Source organism: Dermacentor variabilis, chromosome 1 (genome assembly GCF_050947875.1).
Source record: "Dermacentor variabilis isolate Ectoservices chromosome 1, ASM5094787v1, whole genome shotgun sequence".
Lineage (NCBI taxonomy): Eukaryota > Metazoa > Arthropoda > Arachnida > Ixodida > Ixodidae > Dermacentor > Dermacentor variabilis.
Genome location: NC_134568.1, coordinates 285,825,990 through 285,849,749, shown reverse-complemented (window position 1 = coordinate 285,849,749; position 23,760 = coordinate 285,825,990). Strand labels below are relative to the sequence as shown.

The window sequence follows — 23,760 nt, the reverse complement described above, 5'->3', positions numbered from 1 at the left end:
TCAGTTTAGCACCTGCTTCGAAGTGCACAGTGTTAATATTCTATACGCACGGGATCGCGGCAACCTTGTCGGGTTCGGATGGTTTTGTTGATCTCATTATGATTACGGCTTTTAAGTTGCTGCAGAAATGACCAGCAGCTTCCAGAAGAGCACGAGACCTGCTAATCGTGGCATTGCGGGTACGAAGTTGTCACCTCATACTGCAGAGACAGTGCTGTCGTGTGGCGTTTCTGCTTTAGATTATATTCTTGGTGGCGGCTTGCCTCTTGGGGGCATTCTGCTGGTGGAGGAGGACGCTTTCGGTACGTACTGCGGGCAGTTGCTCAAGTACTACGTCGCAGAAGGAATTGAGCAGCAGCACCACATTTATTTTGCTAGCGGAGACGTTGAACCGACAAAGTTTCTTCGCGAACTGCCGAAAGCATTGCAGGCGGCTGTTGACAGTGGGCCGCAGCATGCGCCTGCGTCTATCACGAGTGATGGCGACCTGAAGATAGCGTTCCGCTACGAACGTATGGCAAAGCAAGACTCCCTTCTGGACTACGAAGAACTGAACCACGTTTTCGACTTTTCTGCTCGAATCGAAGGCTCGAAGCTCGCCGGTGCTTGTGCAGTCACGTTCGACCCTTGCGAAAAATGGGAAAAAGCTGCTAATTGGCCCGCTGGTGCTGCTGTAGAGCCGAATTACGTGTCTGTGCTCGCCGGAGTAAGCACACTCGTTGACAAAGCAAAAGCAGAGGAGAACCCGTCGCATTTTGCAGTTAGAATCGCCCTGCAGGGGCTTTGTTCTCCGACATGGGGTTCAGTAGAGGGTTTTACTTCCTTCCTTCACACGTTAAAAGCTGTAATTAGAGGGGAGCCAGTAAGTGTGTTTGTTACAGTACCGGCAGTTATTACAAGGGCGCATCCAAGCGTTCTCCGGCGTTGCCGCCGTTTGGCAGACATCGTACTGAAGATCCAGGCGTTTGAAGACCACGAGCGAGGTGCCAACCCGTTGTACAAAAATTACCATGGACTCCTGCAAATCGTCAAGCTGTGTCGGCTGTCGTCACTAGGCATTCGCATGCCGGAATGTGACTTTCTGTTTCATCAGAGAAGTAAGAAGTTTCTGATTGAAAGACTGCATTTGCCTCCAGAACTTGGCACTGACGAGAAATCAGAATCCAAATTACCGAGCTTGGCATGTGCCAGCAATCAAAAATTTAGTTTCTGAATATCGAGAGCAGTGATTCAGTGGCTGAGTAGGCATTAAGGTTCCACAAGTTTACTTAGTTTGAAACTAAGCAAAGCAATAGATTTTTTTCGGGCCATCAGATAGCATTCTTCAGTGCATTGTATTTCACGTTAAAAATTATGTTAAATTGTGATCTTGAGGTTGTCAATAACATTTTGTGTGTGGTAAAAATTTTCAACCTGCTGTTTTTAGAAATAACCCAGAACTAACTGCTATTTGTAGGGAATTGAACAGTATTATAGCCGAACTGGTCAGTTATTTTCGCTGACCTACCTGCAGAATTTAAATGCTAAAATGTATGCTCTGGTTCATATGCTGTGGTGGCTGTTATGTAGTCCTCAAATTGCGAAATTTGTGTCTGCTCATTCCAATATCCGTGACTCATAGTTAATTACAGGTTCTACTTTCCCTTGGTTGCATTGCCGAAAAAGTTTGTTGTGCATCTAAATTACTTATGCTTGTTTTCTGAATATCGATTTATGAATTGCATGTAATGGTGAATATGGTGAAATTTTTTTTGTTACTGTAGAGCTTTGCATTAACATCGATTTTCATGTTTACGCACCAATTTTTCATGCTGCATGCTAGTTTATGAGCTTATGAATTTATGGCATTGTATTGGAATGTAAGAGGTGCATGTAATATTTATTGTAAAGAAAATGGTAGGTCACCATGCCAGCTAGAAAAACTCATTTTTATGTTGTGTTTTTTTTAAACAACCAGCCTTTCATAATGTTCTTTCCACCTATTTGTCAACACGTACACTTAAAGTATAGAGAAAGTTGTTAAGAATTTATAAAAAATGCTGAAGCACTTTTGTACATTTAGCTTTTGCTTTGTTGGAGCATTTGTTGGTTGCATGTTTTTTGTACCTCGTGAATTGCTGTAAGAGCTTTAATTTCAAATTTCTGGTGGAGAAGTTCTAATGTGAAACTGCAGATTATGCCATGAAGTGAGAGGCCAAACGTTATTTTAGCTTTGCCTGTTTTCACCACTACTGTCGAGCCGTGCCTCTTACATGTGCAATTAGAAGTGGCTTTAAAGCAGTGTGATATTTTAAACTTTGGTGTATGGTGTGATAGGGTTATGATCATGGTCAGTGTTGCAGCCAAAGAATGAACGCTATTGACATGCACTAGTCATGCAATAGCATTTTAAGTACTGTTTCATGTGAGGTAATTGGTTTGTGATTACTGTGGCGTTGCCTAAATTTACAAATACGACATGAAGGAGACGTGACTGTCGCGTGTCATGTCACGTGACTGTCATGCCAGTGGCAGCCACATGTTGTTGCCTCCTTTGCATTCATAAGGCTGAATTCTAAAGTAAGAATTTTGATAAACTGTACACTTGTGTAGTGTTGTGTGTGGTTGGTAGGTACATTGATGTGGAAACTATGATGAGCCTACTGTTGGGGTATTGTGTGAACCTCAGTGCAGATTGGGCATTTACGATTAGTTGATTACCATTGCACCAATTCTGATCCATGGAACTGTCCAGCCTGTAGCTAAGTACAGGACATTGTACAGATATTGCATTTGCCCACAATTGTTGCTTCCCTCTTTGTGCAGTATGTGCACATGGGCTTTGTTAAGCTGTTATGGACATTGCATGCTCAGCTGTTTAATTGTCCCTTTTTTGTTTGTTCTGGGGTTTATTGTAAGCAGAAAATGTAGAACACTTCCATTGCTCACGCTTTTGTACAGGCACACAACTATCCAGCACTGGGCCATGAGCTCGATTGGTATCTTTCTGTATCAAAGTGTGTGAGCGCCGTATTCATACTGTTACATTTCCGTTCACTAGGTTAACTATAATGTACATTAATATGTTCTATAAACAGTTGCTTGATTTTGTATTGTGCTTGACTGAATAAACTCTTTTCTGCTGTTTATGGTATCCTTAATTGTGACCACAAGAGCAGTGCTTTGTGTGGGGAAAGCCAATGTGCGATCCCTGCTTGTTTGAGCAACTACTCATGTGGCAAGGTTCTCTGTTGTCAACTGTGATCATTCTGTAGTTCTTGTTTGCAAGGTGCCTTGGAAATGCTTTTGTGCATTGTAATAGCATGCTATTTACTGGAGCGAGTAACGAATCTAGATGTTCATTATTTTTATGTGCTGGGTGAGCTGATGCAAAAGCAACAAAACCTCACTATAATATTTACAGAACAGCCATTTTACTTCGCTAATAGCACCATTATTTAAGAGGATAGCTTTATACATCAGCATTGTGCACTTATACCTCACTTCAATGTGTGTAACTTGGATTTTCAAGTGTTGCAAGTCAATTTCGGGGCTACCAACCAATGGAATGTAGTCTTCAGCTTTTCTGATGCCATTTTATTTTCTGAAATAATTGCATGTATGAGTGCTGCAATGTGTGTATCTATATTTACATTGACTTGCACTTACAGCAGTTTCCTTGCAGCAGTGTTGGTTAGTTACTCATCGATTTGATGAGCACTGTCTTTTTTTCTCTTCTCTTTAGGAAAATCTAAGAATACAACTGGAAGAAGCCAAGCAGTGCACCTTTCTTAATCAGGTGAGGCTGCAAATTAAAAAAAAAAAATGTGAACCCTTTATGTTGCTTTCTTTTTCTTTCACGTTGGTTGCTTTGTCACCATACTGGTGCCAATTGCACAAAATAATGTGCTTGTCTGTATGATGTTGATAGATGCATGAGACACACTCTGCTGCTTGCCTCTTTGTGCAAGTATGCACATGGTCATGTTGCTAAGCAACACTTCCATTGTCATCCGAGACCTTTTGTAATGCAGGTTTTGCCATAGCAAATTGCCCATGTTTCAATAACTTGCCTTAATAGATGTGGCAATGTCTTTTTTGTCTCACAATCTTGGTGTCACTTTTGCAAAGAATCCCAGTATCCACGTTTTTCTAGTCTCTGATCTCTCCCACTTGATAACTTCGCTGTGGAAGGAGAGTCACTGGGATCTTTGTCAAACAGTAAGGTTTTCATGTAGGTAGTGTTATATTGCAGAAATTTAATAAGGTACAGATGTGTGTCTGAGGCTTGGCTCGGCCGCTTCAAAAGTTGCATATTCGTGTCTTTGACAGCCCTCATCAGCCTGGTAGTTTGCACTGCATTCCCAAACCCAAAGGAGGCATTAGCACAACATTTTAATGCCCTTGCTTAACTGCTGATAAAAATTAAGTGCTGCTTATCTGAAGAATTGCAAGCATTGCATGAAATGGTGTTGCTAAAGTGGGCTCGTATGGCGGTTATGATTGTAGGCATCGCATGCATGTTTCTATACCAGGCATAACTAAACTTGGGAATTTGGTTTTGCCTAAACATCCATCAGTAAAAAGAAGGAAGGTTTCAGGACAGTTTTGGCCTCCAAATGTTTGCGCCCTAGGGGGTGTGTAAGAACTGCACTTGTGTAAGAGCTACTCATGGCAGCCGAAAATTAAGAGAGAGGGAGAGTTGAAAAGCAAATACAAGAAGTGCTGCTCTGGTTTGCACTATAAACCAACCTGCCATATTTTCGTGTGTAGCTACTAGAAAGCGTTTTGAGCGCATGCAATGCTGCATTTAAACTGAAGGTTGTGGCACGTGCTGGGCAGCATGGTCAAGCATGCAGTCAGCCGTCACTTCAGCAATGACAAAAAATGCTTATGTCAGTCCATGGGGAAAGAGAAACTCGTAAGAGCTCATAAACTGTATCATGAAAGCAGTCGCATTCACTCTTTTGGTACAAAGTGACCACAGGGATTATGCACAGCCAGGGAACTTGGACAGAAACAGCCCACCCACTCTTAACGGCCACACCTTGTCAAGATTGCAAAAAAGTGCAGCTGTGTGCATGGTATCTCTTTCACTTCGGTGCATTTAAACGCAATGAAACTGCTCTTATTCATTTATTCCAAAGAATGCAGTGATATAAGATACGAATTGTAATTGTAAATTTTTAGTGCGTCAAAACAATCAGTCAAAAATAATCGTAATAGAATTTTTGTAACATAGCAGCTTTCATAAAGGCTGTGTGTACAAGCTTGGAGGACTTTGTGCAGAGTTCTACGGTAAGTACATGGGTTAGCATTGAGAATAAATACTTATTCAGCAATTTGCAAGGCACACAAGCAAACAAGGGTGGAGGGGAGCATAAATATAATGCTGGTGTCGCATGGCCACTTCGATAGTGATCAAGCCCAATCTGGGTTGAAATTGGCTCCCTCCCGCAGCTTGTGCAAAAGAGCCAATCCCGACCAAGAAATTCAATCCTGATAGGACTTCACTGTGATAAAAAATGTACCTGGTGACACCCGTATAATGTTTACATGTCCACAGTTTAGTAAATGGACACCAAATGTGTAGGCAAATGAAAGAGCCTTGTAGCGTTATATTAGAAGTATAGATATGTAATCTCTCTTATCACGAGTGAAGATTTTGGGACAAAGGAACACTGAAGAAGAATGGGTTTTATAACCACACTTGCTATAAGTAGAACTAGCAAGCACTTGCTGTAGAATACTCAATGCAACCTGTAAATGAACTTAGTGAAAAGCAGTTTTGAGTTCCACATAATCTTTTTCTCTGAACTATTGATGTTGAGCAGTCTTTTCTTGTTGACATTACATGCTTTGTTCCTCTGTCTTACGTTCCACAACATCTAGCAGGCTGTTCTCATTACACTTTATATAGCAGGCCAAAGCACATAAGAGCATTGTCATCATTCGTTAAATTCTGCTCACACACTTGAATTTGGTTGAGCAAAGGCTCATCAAATTACGTCGCAAAGCCCCATTGATCGCATTTGTCACCTTGTCTTGTGAAAAACCACATATTCGGCAAACATATTCTGTGCCTCAGTAACACAATCTCTAAGAACATTCTTACTTGGTTATCTACATTTGTTCACTGGACTCCGCTTTCTTTTGTTACCCTGCCCCCAATAATTACTTTCACATTTTCTCAAACACCAAAATGCACAGATTTTTGGAAGAGGAATAAGTGCTTGTGTACTCGAAGCCTAGACATAACCTATGCATTGGCGACCAGAGTGGTAGCACCATTTCACTCCCTTCAAAAGCTTTAAGCCTGTAATACTTCACTGCTCAAAACATGGTGGTATTGTATGCAAAAGTGGGTATTGTATGCAGCTCAGGCACTTTTCTGCTTGCAGTGGGAATTTAGTGCACAAACTGCAGGATTTCACTGTGTGTACATGTGTCATGTGATGCATAATCGATGCATTTAACACAGGTTGCAAAATTCTTATATATTTTGTACAGGCAGCACACCTTTTCTCATTTGCAGGTTGCCTGCATCCATCAATGTTGGCTGACCTATGCTGCTGCTGCCAATGACTTGTGAGTATGCCTAGTATGAGCTGACATTGAGGTAAATAGGCTCTTTAGTACTGTGGGGTCCTGTACAGTATAAATGTGTGTTCTGCAACTAGCATTATTAGCTGCTGCCTCACTTTTTTGCACATTTAATATTCTCTGTCAGCCTCTTTACTGTTTCCTGTTCTGAGTGAAAACAAGTTGAAAATGTGTCTTTTTTTGTATGAATTGCAAAGGCATTTCTTCTAGGTGTTGACTATAAGCAGAGGTGTTCAGTGTAGAGCATTTCTCTCCTTGCACCCTGACTTACTCTTTTGTTGCAAGTGTAGAAAGAGGTGCTAGACATCACAATGCATTCACACTATGCACATTAGCAGTGTGCTTCACTATAGTATCTGCCAGAATAATTGGCAGATATAGTGAAAAGCATGCGCGGGAAATCTTTGAGGCATTTTGCATAACCAAAAGTGGCGACGTGTGCATCAGTTCTGTGTCCCTCACGCTCTCAACAAAAGAACTGGATTATCTTCTTGGCTGACGCTTATCCTCCTTTTTATGTTGTTTATGTCACTTTCAATGATGTCTTTATATGCTGCTTCTGCAAATAAAGCATTTGGTTGCTAGTCAGCGCTCTGTCTTGTGCTCTTTACTCGCTTGTCCTGTGTTGCACTGTTCCTGCTTTTATTCTAAACACTATGCACACTTATTAGAGAGTTTTAGATTAGGGGACGCAAGCCATTTGTGTCCCGTAATTTAGAACTCTATTAGTTTTCTTTTCTTTAATTTCTCCATACTCCTCATGCACAATCTGTTAATCTGTGTTTGAGTACACTTCAACCCACTTTGAGCTGCTCTTTGTGGTGCACAAGTGTTTAGTGTAAGGGAAGGCCATTGTAATGTAGAGCCTCCAACAAGCATCGAAGGGGTGAACCAAATGTAGAAATCAATTTGATGTGCAAAAATTGTCATTCTTTTATTTCCTTCTTTCTTTTTGCCACGAGTGCATTATAGTGGAACTAAAAGGAAATTTAAGCTTGTTGAGAAGTCCAAGATCCAAACTCCAGCTAGCTGATTCCAGTCCATCTTGCATTCCACTTCTGCCCCTTCCCTTGAACTGATGCTGGCACTGCTGTTTGGAGTGCAGGCTTGAGTTGATTCTAGTTCCCACCAAGCTCAATCAGTCAATCAATTAATCAATCAAACAAATAAACAAACAAACTTAAGATAAGGAACCCCAGATGGGTGTTTTAGCATAAGTAGAACCTCAATAAGTCTGAAGGGATGTAAAAGGAAAACATGGGAGACATTCTCACTTTGAAGCTCCTGCATCAATCACCCATGTCGTCGAAAATTTTTGCACCATCTGTTCATTGTTAGGTTTGGAAGTACTCAAAGACATAATGCAACAATATAGTAAAGCTCTTCCAGCAGGAAAATGGGCAAAATACGCTAAATGCAGGGATGCCTCGGCAACGTCAACGGCCCCATGATTTTATTGCAAAATTCAAGAAGTGAACTTTGGGTTCCCTTTTTTTTTGCTCAATAATCAACATGTTTCACATTAAGAAATATAATTACCACTGTTACCTGTATAAATTGGTTAATTATTTCTCTTCAATGTCCATAATTTAGGCCAGCCCCAGCATTGTGCTCTCGGCATGAACATTTTTGTGAAATGCTTGCTGCGCCTATTCTAGTTCAATGAGTATACATTCGTGCAGTATGCTACGTTTACTAGTCTATCAAGTTAATTAGGAGCTTTAGCTTGGGGCCAACCTTGATGCCGCCTTTTAAATACCTGTAAAATGCAGAAATGTTTTTACGAGACAACCACTGACTGGTTTGAATGGTATTTATTTCCTTTTATTTCAGAAAGTTCAGTTCTAGTGACGATAGCAAGCAGAATTTTGATTTGCGGCAGAAAATTTTTTACATCAATTTAGGAACGTCTGTAAGATTATAGAAAGTAGAAGCACAAAGTTTACAAATTCTTAACTCTGGACCAAAAACAGATATTGCATTTCTGTAAGCTGCATCCATTAGAACACATAAAGCAGACAAATTTGATGTATGAGTGTATAGGTTACATGAAGTTATTACAACATTTACATTAGTTTTGCAAAAGTCTTACCGACAAATTCCTGGTATATTTCAAAGCGGTGTGTAATACATTAATTTTGTCCATTTTAGATGTATTAGGTGTAGTTTACAGAGTTGTCATATCGTTTTTTGTTGCTGAGTTATAGAGTTGTAAACTCTACAATTTGGTTTTTGAAATTTTTCAATGTTCAACAATTTTGATAAGAAAATCAACTACTTAAATAAACAATCTGCTTCACAGTTACTAGATTTTAACCTTTTCTTTTAAATGCAACAAGCCTCATCAAATATGGTGCAGTGGTTACCAAGGAAAGCGATTTCTTCTTTCTCACGTATCTAGGTAGGAGTCCCTGTGCTAAAGCTTCCTCTTAATCACAGGGCTTGAATGGGAAAATTGTCATCCTCCCGAATGTACTAGTGTGAAGCTACAGAAAGGAAAGCTTCGCATATGGCAAATCACTTCTGCGGAATTCCGCAAGGTGGGAAAGGTTGCCGCACAACTGATTTTTCATATTCAGAGCCCCTTTGCTTCGAGTTTGTGATTAATTGGCCTTTGCACAGTGATCTGCTAGCCTTCTGGCTAGCCCAGCTGGTAGAGTGACCGCCCCAGACAGTCGTTTGTCCCACGTTCGAATCCTAGACCAGGACATATTTTCTTCAACTGCAAAGCCTTCATTTCTGAGAGACCTGTACGGGTTTCTCAAAAATTAGTCTCAGAAAAGTCCTACATGTACTACACAAATGCCATTTAATTTGATTTCTCTGTGCCATGCCGGCCTCTCACCAGGTTGTGGCATTGCAAACAAACAAGTGCAGTGTATAGATAATTTGGTCTGTAAAATATTGCACTGATATATGCCTTGAAAACAGCTGCAATTCAAAAGAAAGCCCGCATGCCCTTTATTCAGACCAACTAGCCATCTTGCTAGCGGAGATAGCATTATTGATCTCGCTCACTATGTCAATGTTCCCACTTGCAGCGCAGAAGTAGCCAGAAGCTATGTGAACACGAGGATTCTTGTGGAATGCAGACAAGTTTGAGCACGTTACCGAAAAAAAGTGACCAAATGCAATACTTCATATAAAAAATGGAATGGATTACGATTACGAATTACTGTCCCATGAAAGTAATTGAGCAGTCACTAAACTGTAATCATTACTTTTATGTTACTTTCCTTCCAACCTTTGTTAGTATAGTGCATAAGTGCAGTAAATAGAATGATTTGGTTTGTCCCTATTGGTGAATCCTGTGCTAAACTAAATTTATTTGTACCTTCCATGTTCACTAACAATTGCTTTTAAAAAATTTTTGTTGGTCATATTCCCCCGTTTTCTTGTGAAGACACCAGCAGTGGCACTGAATTTTCTCAAGATGTGCACACTGAAAGCAAAAGCTTTGCTGTAACATACAAACACCTTGTTCACAAGAATGGGGTTCCTCATTTCTGCGATGCTCATGTCTGGGTCCTCTATGAATCGCAGCACTTCATTTTTGCTGGGGCTCGGAGAAGGCACTCTCACTAGGGCCAAGGGAATACTGAAAGAAATCGTCTATAGGCGATTTCCTTGCATCGGCGTCCAAAGTGGCCATTGTTATCGACCCAAAGCAATGCAAGTTGTGGGTTTGTCTGTCCGAACGTGTGCATTCACGAGGCCGCTGCGCGGAACTACCACGAGCATTCTATTGTAGTTACCGCCAGATTTAAGTACTCAAAGCTGCGTCCCCTGTTACAGTTTGTCTCATAATGAAGTAACTGGTTATACGTAATTGGTTACCGAAAAACATAATTGAACTACAGTGAACATTACTGAGTAAAAAATGTAATCTATCAATTATAAAACTACCAAAGAATGCAGTTGATTACAAGTAAAATATGTGTAAAACATTACATAGAGATCTCAATGCAGAGTATGCCAAATTGCTATTACAGATGTGCCACCCAGCAAGAAGGGAAGAGGCAAAAGAAAGGATGCGGGGCTCATTGCCTTTTAATTAACTGTATGCAATTTAACTAAATTTATTTGCGCCTTCCATCTTATCAGTGCATGGGTTGTTTACAAGGACAAATAAACCTTAATGATATTAGTCTTATTTCTTAAATTATGGTTACAGAAGTGAGTGCATTTCACTTCGCAGGCTGTTCTAGCATATTAGCCACAATGAGTTAGACATTGCCGAATGCCTGAACCGCACATTAACTGACATGCTAGCAATGTATGTTTCCTCCGATCATCACGACTGGGACATTGCTCTACCATTTGTCCCGCTTGCCTACAATTGCTCGCGCCACGCCACAGCTGGCTACTCGCCCTTCTATCTCCTCTTCGGCTGTGAGCCGACTTTGCTTTTCTAGGCTCATCTTTCGACCACACTCGACTCGCCGACAGAGTACACTTGGGATGTCACAGCCAAAACAACCTTAGCACACCAGATTGCCTGCATTCGTCTTTCTACTTCACAGACACGCCAGAAGTGCCGTTACGGCCAGTGCCATCACGACGTGCACTACGAACCAGGTGCTCTTGTGCTATTTTGGTATCCATCTCGGCGTGTTGGTCATTCGGAGAAATTCCTCTCGCGATACTATGGCCCTTACCGCATCATTCACCAGGTGACCCCTGTCACATATGAAGTGTCTCCGCTGGATGCCACCGTGCCTTCACCTCTCTCTGACATCATCCACGTCAGCCGTCTCAAACCTTACCTTTCTCAGATCGATGAGCGGCACCAATAAGGTGCTTTTTCCGACGGGGGTGATGTCACAGTCGGTAATTTGGGAATAAGAGGACACTGATAGTGGCCTTGGAGACGACGAAGAAGAGTTTTAGTATTATCGCTGCTCTACGCGTGTTGGCTCAGCCATTAAAAGCCACCTGTGAATAGATGCACGTTTCTTCCTTCCTGTAACAATATTCTTAAGAAATGACTTCCAGCAGGTTGAGTATGCTAAGTGATGTACATTCTATGAGCTTATTGCCCTTTTAAGCTTTTTTTCTTACTGATTACATAAGAAGTGCTTGCCTGTGAGCGATTAAATGAAATAATTTAATGTGATATAGTATGGGAAATAGTACGATATTGAGAAAAAACACAAAATTCATTGCAATTTAGTGAAGAATTTGCACTGTGCCGTGCAGTGAAAGTGCTCATATTTAGGTTCTGTTAGTATCCAACTAATGGGTAGATATTTTGTACTGTACCACAATTTCGTTTTCCTGTTTTCTTTTCTCAGGCCTTGTACTCCAATCAGCATAATCTGCCTTGCTAATGGATACTGCTGACGAGCCTAGCATGGCGTGCCAACAGGTTTGTTTTTGTATTCTTTTTCTCTGTATTTGGGTGTCTTTTGCCAACTAATTCAAGGATGCTGAGGACAAAAAGCAGACTCCTGGTTTCAAAATGCAACCATTTTGATCAGAGCATTTCATGGTGTTTAATGTTATTGTGGTATGACAGCTGTTTTTACAATTTAGAAACAGGGATAGTAAATCCGGAAGGTTTTTATTTGGCTATCATTAAAGAAAACTGAACAGAATGCTTTGGAGAAAACTATGTGTTGTAGTGGGTGTGTGTGTTGCAGGTATTTTATGTTTGGAATGGGTCACCGAGGCCTTACCTCAGAGTGCCCAAATGAGGACAAAGCCATTTGAAAAAGGGTTACACAACATGCTTAGTACACACAATAAGGAAAGAAATGGGAAGTAGATTACTAACACTTAGCAAAACAATTAACAGTGGGAGGCAATTGAACGCACATTCATGGGATACAACTCGTGTAACAGTATGCAAGAAAGCCAACTGCAAAACACGGTTACTAAAAAACGTTCACCATTATGGGCTCACCCTAGTTGTGGTCAAGTAGAGCACTGAATTGGAGACGGCTGGAATACGGTAGTTTTAAAGTTGGTTGAGTGGAAGTTGGCCCAGCATGAAGAACATTGCAGATGTCTGCAAACTTGGACCCACCGCCTGACTGTGTGTTCTGCCCACAGGCGCAGAGTTAGGAGTCCACAGGTCTTGTGGTAGAACCTTGTGGCCTGGCAAAGTTACAAAGCGTTCTCTAGTGGGGAGGCGTTGGCTGGGGGGCCCTTGATTGGTTGCTTCGGTTGGGTGAAGTCTTGGCAGTTCCAAGTCCAAAACACAACACATCTTCAACGCCCAGTCCCGTGGCCAACCTTCCTGCCCAGCTTCCTGCAACTTCGCGTTACACCAATGGTCTCCGCCTTTTTTCTTTCTTCAGAGCGTTGTGATCCCCCAGGATTGGTCTCTTGAAGCTCTGTGGTTCCCAGCGATTGGTCTGCTCTAGGCTCATTGGTTTCCAGCGATTGGTTCTTTTTTCATTTGTTTTCTTGTCCTGCATTCCCTCGTGCTCTGGTCATCATCTTTCTTTTCCTCTTCACAGAACACTGCACTTATATTCGTGCACTTACCCACCACAGTGCGACACCTGGTACTGAAGCTCTAGGACTCGTACTCTTACTCTTAATAGGGGCGACAAAAAATGTGTTCTGAGTAAGACATGTAGGAGTCTTCTAATATGCAAGCCCGTCTTGTGCAGAAATTCCACCAAAGATCCCTGTGTTAACATTTGAATGAAATTTGTATTGAGCAACAAGTTAATGAAATTCGCAGATTCTGAGACTTACAAGAAATGATCGAAACAGCTTACTGGGACAATGCCCTATCTCTTGGACAAATCCTTAAGTTGCATGGCTGATTTCACAGCAAAAAGAAAGAGATGGAGTATGCCTTGTAGATTGCACTAACATTGCTCAGTTGTTCTAGAAAAATGGTCATGAAAGTTCATGGTCTATTGTCATTGGTTGTTTTTAGGGGGGACGCGGCTTTGAAAATCAACTTCCTTATTTCTTCATGCATATTGGTGAAAATTGGCACAAATGTTTAGAATGTCTCCCTGATACTTCCATAAACGTTTCAGAGTGACACCTTGAGAACATTTTATTGATCAGAATTTTTCTCCCTTGAACTTTTTGGAAGGCGTGGGGAGCTTACAAAACGCGATGGAAGGCTTGTTGAGTATTGACTGTATAGCTAAATGTGTGCTGAAAAGTGGGACAGTCTGGATTTCGTTTTTTCGCAACACAAATTTTTTTGGAGTGTAATTTTTTAGGTTGCCTTCGCATAAAGCACAGTTTCGGGGTGAACGAATAGCCACATCATAAACTTATAAGAAGTCATGATACAAAAGCAAGACTGTCACACCCTGCGCTATAGCCCAAGGAATGTGACAAGAAAAAAGAGTCATAATAGGCTGAACAGTCACAACGAAATCAGCTCCACAAACTAAGCAGGAAGGAAAAAGAAAAAATGGAGAAAACGGCTCTCAAAGTTTTACCTTCTTTTCAGTTCTCTAAAAGGCACCAAATTTGTATTGTTTGGTGTGTTTTATGATGTGGGGCTTCTTTGACATGTGGTCTCTGGTCTGCCTTTGTCCCCCCTCCCCTTTTTTTGTATGGCATTCTTTGCTGCTGCTCTACAACAAAGAGCACGGTGCTTGGGTTTCAAACCAAGTGAGGTGCACAACCTTGTGTGGACATGAATACAGTTCCAGTGTTATACCTGAAGACTGCCTCATTGTTAGCAGTCTCCTGTGCAATCAGTGAGGCATTTTTTTTCTTTTGGTGGAAATGACCATGTTACTGAGTGAAGGCTCTCAGCATCCTTCCGAGTCATCTTCCCTTGGCAATGGCTGTGGATCTTAGGGTCAGAGAACCAGTGATACATATGCAGCTGTTAGGTGCTTTCCAGCTTGTACTTTTGTATAATGCCTCACTTCTGCAGCCAGGTTTCTGTGCCAGCCCAAGGGGCCTAGTGAACAGAGCTCATGATGAGGTACTCTTTATGAAGGGGTGGTATGATCAAATCAAATCAAATCAGAGTTTATTTCTAATACATTTTTGAGAGATCTTGTTTGCTGGTCAATCTAAGCACATCATGCTTGTTAGAAGACCAAGCAGCAGGTGGTACATCTTTCAGTAGAGATATGAAACATACAATTACCATTCAAAATTATACAACTTCAAGGTAAAATATTCTAACACACAAATATTAAATACTATGTTTTCCAGTCACGTAAGAATCCCAATAAAAAATCACATATTACAATAAACAGTTGAATACCACTTCCTCACATTTTTCATCATTTTACCTTTTGAATTGATATCATACAGTGTTGCATCAAGTTCATTAAAAATATCAGGGACATAGTACTTTCTTGTTTTATTTCCATAGTTTGTTAACACCCTTGGCTTAAAATACCTTTCTGTTTTTCGTAACGCAACATCTTTTCTTACCAATATTTTAAAAGAATTTGAATAATAATAGCATGTTACAACCACATATTTAAATAGCTCCTGTACTGGAAGTATTCTTAGAATATTATACTTTTCATTTCTGTCTGATTGTTCTAGTCCGGTTCCATAAGTTATGCTATTGACAATTCGTTTGACTAAGCGATCAATCACTTGCTTTTTATAGTCAGAACATGTACCATATAACGTTATACCATATGTAATTACTGATTCTGCTAATGCCTTATATATAGTAACTCTTAGGTTGATAGGTGTTTTCCTGCGCAGACCATGCATCATGGCCGCGACAGCTCTTAGCTTTTCACAAACGTGTATGACATGGTTATTCCAGGTTAGATGCTGATCAAAAAAAATTCCTAAATACTTAACCACACGCTCAAACTGTAATGGTTGACAAATACATGCTTTGCAATGTGGAGCGTGCAGATACACATTCATGTTGAATGAAAGCACCTTATGTGGATTCCAGAAGCAAATTAGTTTAGTTTTTTGATTATTTATAAAAATTGAGTTGTGTGCGAACCAGTCTACGATTGCTGATATGTCTCTTTGGAAGATTTGACATTCCGAGTTTTAGTCACTCATTTGTAGCGCTATCGCAGTTTCATCAGTGTACTGAAAAAGTTTTGATTTCAGTGGTAGGAGGCCGAGATCTGAGACATATATTAAAGAGTATTGGCCCTAGCGTGCTTCCTTGGGGCACACCACACTTTATTAATTTGAAATTGCTGTAGCTATCATCTAGTTTAACGCATTGTAGTCGATCAGTAAAATAATTTAGAAAAAAATTATAGAAGTGACCTCTGAATCCTAGATTCTTTAGCTTGTTGAGCAATGTCTTATGTACTACTGTATCAAAAGCCTTTGATAGGTCTAAAAATAGGGCTAAGACTACATTATTATTTTCTATTGATGTACTAATATAGTCAGAGAATTCTTCTAAAAGAGTAATTGTGTTTTTATTCTTTGTGAAACCAAACTGCGTCATGTTATTCAGAGAATACTTTTCGCAGAATGACTGCATTACAGAGACCACATGTTTTTCCATTATATGCGCTATTGTGGGCAATATCGATATCAGTCTGTAATTTGCGCGCGCAATCACTTCTCTTTCCGTTTTTGTAGACAGGTCTTACGATTGAAATTTTTAGTTCTTTGGGTATTATGCCCGTTTTGAAAATTCCGTTTAGAATCTTTAAAAGTACTTGTTTGACTCTGTGAAAGTTGAAGTACAAATCTCAAGGGCAGATTTTATCAAACCCTGGTGGTTTGAACTTTGCCATGCCTTGAATTATCGTCCAAAGATCAACTTCGGTCATCGCTGGAAGATAAGCTGAATGCGCGCATGTGCGTTTTGACTCGTATTCTAAATGTTGGTCACTCTCTGTTTTTTTTTTTCAGCTTCTCTGCTGCAGCGATATATTGTGACCGTATGATAATAGAGTTGACGCTCGATGTGCTTAGTCGCGCAGTCCGAGGTGCAGATGTGCAAAATGCCTAGCTGTGGGCTCGAGGAGTCTGCACTTTATGTGCATAGTCGGACAGTCAGAGGTGCCAACATGCGGAATGCCTAGACGCGTACTTGAGGAGTTGACACTCCATGTGCTTAATCACGCAGTCGGAGGCACCGATGCACGAAATACTTAGCTGCGGGTCTGAGGATTGCGTGCGCGATGTGCTTGGTCGCGAATTCCAAAACACCAAGTGCTGAAAGGCTTTGTCGCTTGTCTGAGGATTCCGCGCGCGAAGCTTGGTCATCAAGGCTGCGTCCCCGTTACTCAGAATGCTTAGCCACGGGCCTGACCTCCACAAACGGAGGGATTGGCCGCGCAACTGTGATGTCTGCATAGCGCCCTTTTGACACTCGTCAAGATTACGGAGTGTGGAGACTCTCCAGAGCTTAATGCCATCCAAATTATCAATGCAGAGTAGCACGTCAACAATATCAGCTCTTAGCTGACTTTTAATGACGATCTTGGCAGGAGAAAGATTCCCAGAAGGTTTGTGGTAATTACTTTCTTCTCGATGGCACTGCACCCATAACCAGGTGTTGGTGGGGATTGGTTACCACTTTAGTTACCTTGTTGCCTCCAAGGTCTTGAGGACCAGTCATTTTTCTCATTTCTAAGATTTGGCTCTGTGTAGTTTTTTTTTTTTTGTTATTCAGAATAAAAATGCCCCTAAAAGGAAGATGCTTTAGGAATGTTGAGAATATCAAAATAACTCTGATAGCAAAACTGGACAGTGTGCAATTTAAATAACTTTAAAAGCAGCTTAAATTGTCTGTTAGTACAATAAAAATTAATCAAAGGAAAGGTGGGGGCTTCTCTCGAATACTATAAAAAAAATTTTTGTTGGTACATTGAGGTCTTGCTGCACTTGCTGCAGTTCTTGAACTTCATAGTTTTATCGTTGGCCAACTGTATTTGGTATTTCTCAAACTTGTTCTGAATGTATACTTATTGCAGTTGGTCGGCATTTTTCGTGTCTGCGTCCGTCAGTAAAAATGTGGGCCGATCTCGGTGGTAGTGCAGGGCCAGGAGCAGTGGCTTGTACCGCTGTAAGGCAAAGGCTTAAGCACTCAGCAAAGTGAAGCGAACAGTGCATACATTCTTTAGAATCACGTATACAGCATACAGAACAGCATACGTTTCAATAAAGAACAAGCACAGAACAAGGCACTCCTGATTACAATGCGAAGCACGTAGCGCTTCCCGCATATGTGAAAGATTACTGTTGCGCAAGCTGCCACACCGACGGCAGCTTGCGACATGGGGAGTGACGTCCCTAGCCTTTCGTATATAGAAGAACCAGCCTAGCAACCGATTTCAACGTTGTTGCAGCATCTCTATGGGCAGCGGCGTGCTGTGAAAATTACTGTTACTCCCATTACTATCATTACTCTAAATTACCATTACTACCATTAATTACTCTAAAGCAATAAAGCATTGCATACCCCCCTCAGCAGTTGTAGTGGCGGTTTTCAACAGCTTCGCTGGACATCCAGTTTTGCAAGGCCGAGGTGGCGAGTCAGTTTTTTCTTTGCAATTTCTAAATGCACTTACAGCTTTGTTTTACAGCATGTGCAACTTTGAAAGCTTCCATCTCTTTTTTCCAATTAGTACTGAGCTGCAGTGCAGCCTATAACGAATCTGGTAATTGAAGCATAGGGTGGGTCAGGGTTAAGTGCAGGGAGGTCTTGAAACCTAGCAATGTTTGGTTAGTTCGAAAATATCACTATGAATATGCTACAGATGTAGCACCACCACTGGATTGGCTTACCAGTAGGGGAAAATGTGTTGGCACTAATTTTGTGCCTGGGTTCACATGGTAGAAGCGCAATATGCTGAACGCCGCACCACAGGTGCACTATTATGCACTGCCATAATATAACTGCTTGAATTCAAATCACAACAGCAGGAAAGTGATTTGGATTGGAATATCAGCATAAAGGGAATGAGTGCAATGTTAAAAAGAAAGGTTAAAAAAAGTTGGCAGGCCATAATTGTGGCTAAACTTTAAACGTGTACTGACATGAGCATTTTCTCTTTTCTTTTTTTTTTAATGAATAGCTGTTGACCTTGTAATTATGGCATGAAAACAATATTTCTCCAGAGTGCAGCAAAAAATTACATCACCTTTTAATTTGACTAGCTCAAAAAGTTCACCAAATGCAGCACAACTTCTCACCAAACACAGCACTCAGTCTTCTGCTTTGCATGTAAAGCAGGAAACTGATATGTAAACATTGACAAATCTGCATGGTTAAGCATGTAATAAATTGATAGAAAATGTTTAAACACCAACTAAAACTGCAGTAAAAAGAAAGAGGGTCTACAAAAATAATTCAATCTCCTTGGACCAACTGGTCCCCTTTTTCAGCGGTGACTTTGGTGCAAAGAGACAACATGTTTCTATATAACTGGCTATTTTCCACAGTTATGGGGCCATCTTTGTGCAGTGCCATAGAGTCTCCTGGTGAATGGTTGATGTTGCCGTGGGTCGCCTGAATGTGGCATGATTCTGTGAAATGGGTAAGGGACATGATGTATCGCAGTGACACAGTCACAAAGCAAGAAACATGGGCACACCTCACAGGCACTAACAACTTCTTTACTTCTCTCTTATTCTTTATTTGCTTCTTTAGTGAAATAGTTCTTTTCAGCGCTTGTCTTCCTCACTTCAAGCACAATAACCTGTTCCTTCTACAGGCTGAGAAAGAGCCCAGTTTTGTAGTCATGCAGAAAGGCATGTGTCATGAAAAAAACACTGCAGGCAATCCACAAGAATTTTGCTCCCGTAAAGATCAGTAATCCAAAAAACTGAGAAGGCTTTCTTTAGATTTTGTGAACAGAATGACCTGCAGCACCTTACTAAAAGCATGAATAAGAGCATATGCAGTTCCTTGACTGTAATTTTAGTGTAAAGATGCACAAACAAGACATCCCTGGAGAGCAATTATTTGTAAGCATGGCACATGGCAACTTAAGTGAGCAGGTTCTTGTGAAAAAGCCTAAAACATCTTCACATTAATCTTTTTCTCGTAGTAAAATGATGATATCATGAGATTATTCTTGCAAAATCGGAGCATACATTATGGTTTTTCTGCTGATGTTGAAGACTTGATTTATTTTGTGCCACACAAACTGTTTTTAGCTGTCAGGAATTCTATAAATGTCAATGGCAATGTTCTTTTCAAAACACTATTTGGTATGAGCATGGAAAATGTTTTGGCTTTACTTGAGACCAAACTGAAGAATGCCTTTATTTCATTTCACAATTGGCTGTTTTTACAAAAGAAGGGTATTTGTATAGGGCCATGCATAGTACCATTGCTTTGCGACATTTTTCTCTTAAAAAATTGATATAGTATTATTTGAAAACTGCTTTCAGGATATGCATGTGTGTAACATTTTTAGTTATATGGACAACTTTAATTGTGCATGAACTGAGTTAACAACTGTTTTCAGATTGAAAAGGATTTAAACAATACCAAACTTTACAGCAAAGGGCTTCTTAGCACCTTTCAAATTTTAGGTTTAAGACTCATATCTTTAAGGACCATGTCTGCTTGTGCTATTCTCCATAAGCAAAGAAAGAGCTGCCATATGATTACACTCACTATAAACTTATGAAAAGAGGTATTAGTAAATTTTGCTTGGTGTAAGCACTCAAGAGGTCACGTGTACAAGATGCAGGTCAGTTTTAATAATAATTTAACTTCGCTTTCTAAAGCCGCATTCCTTCATTCAGTGCTAACATCAGTGGCTGAACCCCTGCTGGAGAACTTGAAAGTGGGCACGCCAGCACGCAAGAGCCAGTGAGCAGAGTGGTCAGGGGCCAGATGTTGTGACCTATGTACAAAAGAGGTGCACAATTTGAAAAAAAAAAAAAAAAAAGTGGGGAACAGGTGTAGAGTGCCTGTTGTGTTCTTCACCCTCAACAGGCTAGCCCAACTTCATGGGCATTTAAGATAGGCTGCCAAGTGAAGCCATATTCACACGATAAATATGCTCAGCACTCTACATGACATCATGCAATGATGGAGGTCCCTCCACTGTTCCTTCATTTGCATGGTCGGTTTTTGGGGTGTCAGTGCTACCAGATGAATTCAACTGGCACGGGAAGCGCGAGCATCCAAGTGCTGCTGCATGGATAAAACTGCCAAGTCTATTATTCAAGGCACAAAGTACAAAAGCAAGTATTTCCTCCATCAACATTTAGTTTTGACAGCGATGTGATGCTGTTGAGCTTGCAGTTGACTTGACAGCCAGTGTGTGTGGCGCATCACTTTCCAAGCGGATGGACCTTCCATAATCTCTCCTGGACCCAGCACATTGCCGATGGCAGTGGGGTGTCGAATGAAAACCATAAAGGATGGCAGGCCGAGTTAGCCTCAGGGCTGAAGAGAAAACTCCTGAGCCACAAATATTCAGAACTCGGCAGCTTGAGGCAGAATGAGAAAATGTATGAGAGCACTGCCGTCGCATTGAAGTGCAGGTGAAAGAGGTGCGTGCATAGGCTGCACTTCGGCAACAGAAAGAGTGTGTTCCCCTGAAATGCAGCGTAGTCTAACGACTGCCGAAATGGTGACACAGCAAGGATATATTGTTGTGGTCGAGTTGGTGACGGAGCACAAAGACACAGTTCGTATGGTGTCACAACATAGCTCCGCAGATGACTGGAAAGCTGGTTTGTTTGGCAGGGCAAGGGAGGGAAGACAGGACAGCTGTAGCATCTCTGATGTTGTGGCTGTCAAGTGCACGGCAAGCAGTGACGCTGCAAATGAGGCAGTGACGTTACACACAGAGGCGCTGGCAGTTCCGGCGTTCGGTAAATCATCTGTGATCGAGGGTTTTCACATGTCCACTGACATTCTCAAGACAAAATGGCAGATGCCTCTGAAAGCGAGCCAGTAACAGGAAGAATCAGGCAGGTGTGGTCAGATAGGTGCTGTGAGAATCATCACAGTGAGATGTCAACTGGCAATGAAGGCTGTGAGCTCGCAAGGCGCTCTAGATAGCAAGTAGAGCAGAATAAGATTATTCTCTTTCCGTCCACCTCGTTTTTTTTCCTGTGCTCGTCTCGCACAACTGTGCACAACTCTTCCTAACATAGCTCACGGATGTTCATTCGTTACTTGAAGCAAGTGAGGGTTGTGTTTCAAGCTGTGTAAAAAATGCAGTAGCGGTGTTGCAGCTGTGCCACTAGACACCACTTGTCTAGTGTGGCAGCAACAGAGTTTTGGCATGAAACAAATGAGAACACCAAGTGTGCATCGAATGAAAAGAACACTGAAGGCTTGCCGCTGTCAAAGGCACTCTCGAACATAGCTGGCCATGAGGTTCCTGTCAAAGCTGGGGATTGCTATGTGCATAGGTCCGACACTATGTGCGCGAATTTCTGGGCAATGCAGTTGTCGCACTGCGGCAGAATGTTCGAGCGGGCCATTTGACGCTGTGTGCATCACAAGATAGTTCACCCCATTTGCTGGGTGCATCCATTCGATCCCGGCGAGTAAAGACAAGTTGGTCTGAGGTGGTTTGAAAGGAGGTGGTTGGAGTGATGGAGGTGGTTGGAGTGATGGAGGTGGTTTGGGAGTAGCAACTGAGGTGTTAAAACCGAGCTCCCGATCTCTTAACGAGTTTTCTAGACATACAAGTGGTGCTCTATCTTTGGCTCTGCCAAGTTTAATGCGTCGTTCCAATGGCCACATGTAATAGCTGCCAGTAATGCCCTGTATATAAAGTCTCGTTGTTTTCCAAGTTTGAACCTTTCAGCCCTGCATATTTTTTAACGAACGTGATCTTCTTTTCATTGTTTTGTATGGATTTACTACCGCCTAAGAAATGCCAAAATATTCATTATATTCGAATTACCCCATCAGTACAAGATATGGCATCATGTCCTGTATATAAGACACCAGGGTTTAGTGGTTGTAAAGAGCACGTCAAGTATTTCAAAAGTGTGTATTATCAGCTGTATCACACATTTAAACGTGGCAGAACTTGCATTATGGCAATGTGACAGTAGTTCTCGTACGTGAAAAGCCTTAGAAGACATTCTTTGGGCTTGTTATACATGTCTTATCAATGCACTTGAATAGCCTCCATGTACTTGATAGTCGCTTTGTCGGTTGTATTTTCATTATAGATGGCCAATTCTTCATATACGAGGCAGCAAAAGCGCTCCCCAAGCCTGCAAAAGCAAATTGTATGTCCTGCTCTTCATCGTCATCTACCTCCAACACACACACTTCCTATAGAGCAGCAAATATATTTGGCTCCTTGATAAACAGATTTTTCTCTAAAGAAGTCCCCTTGCCACTGAATACAATAGCTCAGGCTGACCTATCGCCTCTTGAATAACAAAACAAGAAATGGGAAGCTGTCACAAGCAACAGCACCCTCGCTCTACATTCAGCACATGCAGGGCCCTTGACAACCACTGAGCCCTGGTGTCCTATATTTAGGACATGTAGATAATGGTGTGCTGTTGGCTATGCGTAAATGAGAGGCAAAACTTCCTGATATATATACACCCCGAAGCATATCAAAAACAACAAATAAAATTATAATCGCTATCGAGACTGTAGGTATTAATCAAAATATTATCAAAAGACGTGGATACTGCTGCAGTTACCTTTCTTGCCTTCTGCCATTTTGTTTTCACCACTAGTGCTTTCTGAGGAAGCCAAGGACAAAGAAACTGTCACCTATGCTGGCGGAGGTGTATGAAGACTAGCTGAAATCATTTTTTGAGTTTGCTAACAATTTACGTTGCAATTTAGAACAATTTCTCTCTGTGTCCTTTTTACGAGACACCAAGGCCGAAAGGGCTATGCCCTCTGTGGTGTCCCGTTACTGATGGCAAGAAGCAATGAAAGCAGCGGCGGCAGTAGGTGAAGACGGCAGTTTCTGCCTCAAGTAAGCTGGCTATGTCACCTTAAGAAGCAAGAATTTGAGGAGAAATAGTAGTAAGACAATGCAACAAGAGTTGCCAGACGTACGAATGAACAGCTAAATCCAGCTCCTGTAATGCCCTCTTCTCAAATGGCACAGATGATTTGTAGTGGCTGACAACACACGCAACATCTGTGTGGATGTGGTAAGCCAGCATGAATGCCTTGCAATGGCATGGTATGCAAATCACATGATGCATGCTCTACTGAGAAAATCATCGTATTTCTCTGCTGTGTGAATATTACTGGAAGCATCCGAGTGCAATGTGTATGAAATCCCCCTGATATGTGGGAAGGTCTGCGTAGGGCAAACTGGCTACTGC

General features: G+C 41.4%; 2 protein-coding genes across 13 annotated transcripts in view; both read left to right on the top strand.

Annotated features, from left to right (window-relative positions):
- LOC142566473 (uncharacterized) overlaps positions 1 to 23,760 on the top strand; it is a 75,105-nt gene that overhangs the window by 139 nt on the left and 51,206 nt on the right. For 10 of the 12 annotated variants that reach the window (XR_012825074.1, XR_012825075.1, XM_075677401.1 and 7 more), the window contains exons 2-4: positions 3,725 to 3,778; positions 6,515 to 6,567; positions 11,877 to 11,950. Coding sequence is in view for 3 of the 12 variants with exons in the window: in XM_075677401.1 (XP_075533516.1) it covers positions 11,912 to 11,950 (39 nt within the window). In the remaining 9 variants the exon portion in view is untranslated. Of the gene's footprint in view, positions 1 to 51; positions 180 to 3,724; positions 3,779 to 6,514; positions 6,568 to 11,876; positions 11,951 to 22,629; positions 22,732 to 23,760 lie in introns of those variants that run through there. The other 2 variants (XR_012825077.1, XM_075677402.1) reach the window with 2 other exon arrangements.
- On the top strand, positions 128 to 3,126 carry Elp4 (Elongator complex protein 4). The gene has a single exon (XM_075677438.1). It carries the CDS (start codon positions 128 to 130, stop codon positions 1,211 to 1,213), a length of 1,086 nt encoding a protein of 361 aa, XP_075533553.1. The 3' UTR covers positions 1,214 to 3,126.

Coding starts and splice junctions, on each gene's coding strand:
- Elp4 (XM_075677438.1), top strand. CDS start 128: ATGACCAGCAGCTTCCAGAAGAGCACGAGACCTGCTAATCGTGGCATT.